The sequence below is a fragment of the Rhinichthys klamathensis genome, unplaced genomic scaffold, assembly GCF_029890125.1.
Source record: "Rhinichthys klamathensis goyatoka isolate OS25496 unplaced genomic scaffold, OSU_Roscu_1.1 h1tg000719l_1, whole genome shotgun sequence".
Taxonomy (NCBI): domain Eukaryota; kingdom Metazoa; phylum Chordata; class Actinopteri; order Cypriniformes; family Leuciscidae; genus Rhinichthys; species Rhinichthys klamathensis.
In genome coordinates this window covers 135,001-142,500 of record NW_026607134.1, presented here as the reverse complement: position 1 = coordinate 142,500, position 7,500 = coordinate 135,001, and the positions used below count along the sequence as shown (strand labels likewise).

General features: G+C 35.7%; 1 protein-coding gene across 1 annotated transcript in view; it reads right to left on the bottom strand.

The window, feature by feature from the left end:
- Nucleotides 1–950: 950 nt before the first annotated feature.
- The window catches only part of LOC130076958 (potassium voltage-gated channel subfamily H member 2-like), a 135,784-nt gene continuing 129,234 nt past the window's right edge, over nt 951–7,500 (bottom strand). The window contains exons 3-6 of the mRNA XM_056242260.1: nt 6,835–6,990; nt 5,380–5,871; nt 4,241–4,452; nt 951–1,157 (exon numbers count right to left, since the gene is read on the bottom strand). Coding sequence (XP_056098235.1) covers nt 951–1,157; nt 4,241–4,452; nt 5,380–5,871; nt 6,835–6,990 — 1,067 coding nt within the window. The remainder of the gene's footprint in view (nt 1,158–4,240; nt 4,453–5,379; nt 5,872–6,834; nt 6,991–7,500) is intronic.

Below are 7,500 nucleotides of genomic sequence, written 5' to 3'. Positions count from 1 at the left end.
AACAGCTTACAACAAAAAAAGAGCAGCAGGATGATAACAGTTGCCCACGATCTGATGCTTATTAATCTAAATAGAGTTCTGAGTTCAACACAAGGTATTAAAATAATAAAATATATAAAATAAAAGGTATAGGGATAAGATTTAGGATATAATCTAGAAAACTGCGGCCAAAAGTGCATCAATGACAAATAACTAAAGTCTTAGATTTAGACACTTTGTAGCATTTTTAACTGCAAAGTATTTGCTTATGATTTACAGTTATTATTGTCATCACTTCAAAAAAAATCTCTTCCAATAAAAAAGCTTTGAAAACATCCCGTATTATAGAAAAATAAATATTTTATTTTATTATCTGTATCCCCACTTGTTCATGTTCATTGTTCAGTATTACTCTTTTTCTGAACTGAATTATAATTATGCAAAAAAAAAAAAAACTTTGTAGCATTTTTGTATGGAAGGAAAGATTATTAACAAAAATAACACAATTCTTAAAGAAATTATTAAAATTAGTTGTGCATACAAATTATTTAAAAAAAAAAATTTTTTTTTTACAAATACCACATTTTTGTATGGAACAATTAATTAACAAATAATAAAAATGATTTAAAAATATGTATGTATTTTATTTCTGGTGGTTATTGTCATTATGTCTCCAATGCTGTTGATCGAATTGAACTTGTATTAAACATGGATGTATTGAATATGCTTGATAAGAAAGAACTGGACGTCACATGACCTGATAATCGGCTGCATTGCTAACACATCATGTGACCATGTTTGCAGGACAGCAGGTGTGCAGGAACCGTGGCGCTCTCAAACCCACCGGCGCTGAGAAGCACATGCTCATCTGTCATGATCTCATCACGAAGCGTCAATCCCTGCCGCCCTCTTTCGTTTAATCTCCCACCAGCACATGGGCGGCACGCGTCGCGAGCGTTAAATTAACCCAGTTACGGCCGTCGGGGGGAAAGATGAGCGTTTAACTCTTCTCTGATGAGGACTGATGAAGACACTGAAGTTACGGAGTCGTCAAACATCAGGGTCATGGGGTCATTCAGCGTCATGGGGTCATTCAGGGTCATGGGGTCATTCCCAGGGAATCGATGCATGAACAGGTTTATCTCAAACGCATTTGCATTAAAAGCATTGATGAAGCCCTTGGTTTTTAACACTTCACACAGAAATACATAACATTTCAACTGATTCCAGACGACCACTTTATCTAGAAAATGACTTTCACTACACTCTTAAAAATAAAGTTTCTTTGTTAAATAATAAAAGCGCAGCAGTTCTCACACAGGATGACTTAAAATGATTTAAAATCAGTCAAACAATCGTTAAAATAAGCGAATTTCCAAAAAAAAAAAAAAAAAAATCAAGATATTGTTATTCTAAACTTTTGGAAAACCTGGATTTGTGAGGAAGCCTGATTTTAAAGTTGTGATCGATGGCTAGACCTGAAAAGAAATGTCATTTAATAAAGTATTTAAACCGCCATGAGCATTTTCATAATGAATATACATTTTACAAGTTATGCCTAGCTCTAAAATATCAAGTAGAAATTCTGAATACAAATAATAATTTTCTGGAATCGAGAAATGTAATTGGATTAATTTTGATTTTTACTAACTAAAATAATTTTTTTACATTTACTTACTTTTAATTTACAAACTGTAGGAGTAAAATACGCTTTGAAAAGAAAACTATAGGGTTGAGGAATCAAATAGCAGTCAAAATGACTGAGGATTTCATTTTAAAAGCTGAATCAATGATCATTTTAAGGTTGTTGATACTTTTATTGAGGTCTTGCGTCGTAAACATCTGGTTTTGTGTCCCACAGAAGACTGAGAGTCAATGAGTGTGACGTTTGTGAGTGAACGGTTACTTGTTTTTAAGAGTGTATGTTGTCAAAGTCAGTGAAGTTTAATCCCGTCCCACACACAGCATCTTCAAACACACAATGATATACGAGTTCAACTTTGCCAGATAAACCCTCAAAGCACATCAACACCAACATCAACAGCTTCCTTAAAAACTGTCTTAATCTTAATTTTTAATCTGGGCCGCCAGAATCTCTTGATGATGTTTTTCTTGCCGACACGTGAAGCTGAAGGAGAAGCGTCTCATTTAGAGGAACGAACACCTCAATCTCGCTCTCAGACTCAAAACCCAAAACACACACAGACCGCAAACACTAAAAACATCACTTTTGATTCTGAAGTCAAATCCTCCAGCTTTGTAGCTCAAAAGGGGTCGTCGGATGGTGTGACCAGTTGGTGTGACTCTTTAGGGTCTTCATGTAAAGTTTGTAACATACTTTGGTTAAAATTCCTCAATGGTTGTGTAATACAACACTCTTTACCTCCTCAAGAACAGCTCTGCTCACAGCGACCCGTATCAGTGCATGTCTCTTTAAATGCTAATGAGCAACTGCCTGAGGGTGGGAATATGCTAATACAGGAAATATGCTAATACGAAAAATAGGTTAATATGGGAAATAAACTAATATGGGAAATATACTAATATGGAAAATATGCTAATAAGCAAAATATGTTAATATGGGGAATATACTAATATGGGAAATATGCAAATACGGGAAATATGCTAATATGGGAAATATTCTAATATGGGAAAAATGTTAATATGGGAAATATGCTAATATGGGAAATATGCTAATATGGGAAATACACTAATATGGGAAATATGCTAATATGGGAAATATGTTAATATGGGAAATATACTAATATGGGAAATATTCTAATATGGGAAATATGTTAATATGGGAAATATGCTAATATGGGAAATATTTTAATATGGGAAATATTCTAATATGGGAAATATTCTAATATGGGGAAAATGTTAATATGGGAAATTATGCAAATATGGGAAATATGCTAATATGGGAAATATTGTAATATGGGAAAATTATAATAAGGGAAATATGTTAATATGGGAAATATTATGATATGGGAAATATGTTAATATGGAAAATATACTAATATGGGAAATATACTAATATGGGAAATATACTAATATATATTCTATATTAGAAATATTAGAAATATTCTAATACAGCAAATATGCTAATATGAAAAATATGTTAATATATGTTATATGGGAAATAAATTAATATGGAAAATATACTAATATGGGAAATAAATTGATATGGAAAATATACTAATATGGGAAATATACTATTATGGGAAATATTCTAATATGGGAAATATGCTAATATGAGAAATATTTTAATATGGGAAATATTCTAATACGGGAAATATGCTAATACGGGAAATTTGCAAATACGGGAAATATGCTAATACGGGAAATATGCTAATACAGGAAATATGCTAATACGGGAAATTTGCAAATACGGGAAATATGCTAATACAGGAAATATGCTAATACGGGAAATTTGCAAATACGGGAAATATGCTAATACAGGAAATATGCTAATACAGGAAATATGCTAATACGGGAAATTTGCAAATACGGGAAATATGCAAATACGGGAAATATGCTAATACAGGAAATATGCTAATACGGGAAATATGCTAATACGGGAAATATGCTAATACGGGAAATTTGCAAATACAGGAAATATGCTAATACGGGAAATATGCTAATACGGGAAATATGCTAATACAGGAAATATGCTAATACAGGAAATATGCTAATACAGGAAATATGCTAATACAGGAAATATGCTAATACAGGAAATATGCTAATACAGGAAATATGCTAATACGGGAAATATGCTAATACGGGAAATATGCTAATACGGGAAATATGCTAATACAGGAAATATGCTAATACAGGAAATATGCTAATACAGGAAATATGCTAATACAGGAAATATGCTAATACGGGAAATATGCTAATACGGGAAATATGCTAATACAGGAAATATGCTAATACAGGAAATATGCTAATACAGGAAATATGCTAATACGGGACAGTACGTCAGCAGTCGTGGGCGGAGCATGAGCAATATGACATCATAGTACTCAGAAAATCCAGACGGCTTGATTATTGAGAGTGTTTAGACTTTTTGAGGATAAAGTAGTGAAGTGAAAGGAGTGAATATATTTGTATCATTGTATGGCGGTTGTGTCCACACACTGCACACACACATTTATATGCAAAACACCAAATAAAAGTGAATTTTGCATCCGATGACCCCTTTAATTAACTCATGGCCTGGCATTCTTCAGCTTCAGGATAAAGGTCAGAGCCGTCTTACCTGAGTGACTTTGTCTGTGACGTTGTGTGTGCGGTCGATGAGTTTGCAGGGAGCGATGATGTCCATGTCTCCGGGCGGGAGGGAGATGAGCGGGTCCGCTTTAAAGTCCACGAAGTTGAGCGTGATCTGGGGGATTTTGCTGATAGCGCGGTAACGCATGAGATCTGAGTCCGAGGTAGAGTTCAGGATGCTGGACTTGTTGTTCACGGCTCCTGAGGAAAGAAACAGGTTTTATTTCGGAAACACTCTTGACATTTTACAGTGTTTTATTAGCAAATCATACTGTATATCTGCACTATCGTTTGGGATTGGTACGATATTAAGGTTTTTTTAATGTAATTGCAAGTCTCTTTTGTTTACTAATGTTGCGTTTATTTGATCAGTAAATATATAGATTTTTTAAACATCTGTTTTCTATGTGAATATATATAGTCAAGTTTTATTTATTCCTGTGATGAAAGCTGAATTTTCAGCATCATTACTCCAGTCTTCAGTGTCACATGATCCTTCCGAAATCACTCTAATATGATGATCTGATGCTCAAGAAACATTTATGATTATTATCAGTGTTAAAAACTTTTCAGGATTCTCTGATGAATAGAAAGTTTAAAAGAACAGAATTTATTTGAAATATAATCTTTTGTAACATGTTAAAGTCCCCCTGTGGTGAGAATCCAGCTTTTAATGTTGTTTATGTGTGTATGTGGTGTTTTTAATCTGCTTTAAGACACACCATGTGTAAGTTCATAAGTCGACAGCATTGCTGAGTATTTTCTGCTTAAAACTGCAGTGAACCAAAGACAGTCTCAAAAACACGGTTTGAAATCGCTGGTGTTTCTGACGTCACAAACGACCTTGTAACCAATCAGATCAACGTGTGATCGTCAACCAGTGGATCTCTGAGCTGAGGGAGTGAGTGGAGGCGGGGCTCATTTGCATATTCATAGAACCGCGCATACTAAATGAAGCAAGGGTGTCGAGTTACATTCAAGATATTTTAAGGCATGACTCATTTTATTTTGAGGTAAAAAACGTTTAAATATGTCATTTTGGTGTGTTTTAAGGTATAAAATGATTGATTACAAGTGGACTTTAAATGTCACTTTTAATTTCGTGCATCTCCAGCCCAGTTTTCTCACCCGTGCTGCTGCATATGGGTCGGGTTCGGTGCTTCCGCTCCCACTCCGGCCGCATGGCCTCGATATCGTCCACCGAAGACGCGCGCCGCATGCTGTGAAAGCTCTCGCGCGAGCGGCTGTTGCTCAGGCTGCAGTTGGACACAGTGGTGTCCGGGTCGAGCCGGCGCGGTCGAGGCGAGGACTGACCCAGAGGCAGCGTGACGGGGTGCGGGGGGGCCGGAGGAGGAGACGAGGGGTCGCTGCCCAACAGGTCCCGAGAGGACGGTGGGGTCACGAGGCCGGTGGAGCGGGTGGAGCCGGTGGCCACACGGGGGCGCTGGTGTTCTGGCAGCGAGAGGAGCTCGCCCAGCGCCAGGGATTCGGGGCTCTGTCGACCGGAGCCGCAGGGGAAACCCGTTCCTCGCCCTGCCTCGGGATCCTCCCGCAGAGAAGATTTACTGTTGTTCCGGGAGTTCAGGAGGGGGAGGCGTAAACGGATGCCTCGGGCGCGATCTGCGGCACACAAATACACAGAGGAAACGTCAAGACTCATTTTTGTGTGCATCTTTTATGAACATTTTCCACACAGGCAGGGATGGGCATTTTTTAAAAATATTGTATTCGAATATTTGGGCTAATAAAAATCAAATATTCGTTTATTTAAATGACGTTTATTTTTTAAGTTTGAGGTAGAAAAACACACGGAGAGACATTAGAGATATTAGACTCAAGTCAAGACTTTTTATGATTATTCACCACACATGCACGTTTTAATATGGGTTTTAATATGTAAATTATCTATTTTGTGACTGGCTGACATTTTTGTATGTGAAATATGTTACAAACCCAGCTGAAGACAGTCACTGAAGTGCTAAATGTTAGCAATATTGATAACACTTTACAATAAGGTTCATTAGTTAATGTATTTACTAACATGAACTAACAATGAGCAATACATTTGTTACAGTATTTATTAATCTTTTTTAATGTTGGTCAATACAAATACAGCTGCTCATTGTTTGTTCATGTTAGTTCGCAGTACATTAACTAATGTTAACTAATAACGTATTAGTAAATGTTGAAATTAATATGAACTAAAATTAATAACTGCTGAAGAAGACTTGTTCATTATTAGTCCATGTTAACTAATGTAGTTAATGTTAACTAATGAACCTATTATATTGTATACGGTAATACTTGTATTACTGTAATATTTAAATGAGGGCGGTCATATGTTAATGAGCTGAATTTGCATGACCTTCCCATTACAGTCACTTGTGATAACTGGATTTTAAAATGGAAGAAAGAATATATATATAAAAAAAAATATATATATAAATATATATTTCTGATTGGGCCGTTTTTGCAGCTTAGTTTGTGTTAAGGTCCTTTTTCTCATGACATGTGCTAATTAAGGTAATGTTTTAAAGGGATGTTATTAGATGTAGTGTTGACTGAAGAGAGTGTGTGACGTACTGGAGTGACGCCACAGCAGAGGCAGCTTGTGATTCAGATCCTGCGGGTCGTGCAGTTTATCGTCCGGCATGACCTCAAAATTCAGAATAAACATGATCACCACGCCATCTTCATTCTTTACAGGAACCACATCCACCAAACACAGGAAACACACACCTGTGAGACACAGAGAGAGAGAGAGAGAGAGACATTCACTTACATGCATCCTTATAAATAACTTCATGAACAAAGTATTTGGTCTCCATCAGTGTTGTTGTTTAATGACCACACACATGAAGACATTTGCGCATTAGTTAATATGCATCTTTTCTAAATTGCAAATACAAAGTGGAATTTTATTAGAAATACAGGTGAAACTCGAAAAATGAGAATATGGTGCAAAAGTTCATTTATTTCAGTAATTCAACTTAAAAGGTGAAACTAATATATTATATAGACTCATTACATGCAAAGTGAGATATTTCAAGCCTTTATTTGTTATAATGTTGATGATTATGGTTTACAGGTTATGAAAAGTCAAAATTAGAATATTGTGAAAAGGTTTTCATAAGCTGTAATCCATAATCATCAACATTATAACAAATAAAGGCCTGGAATATCTCACTTTGCATGTAATGAGTCTATATAATATATTAGTTTCACCTTTTAAGTTGAATTACTGCAATA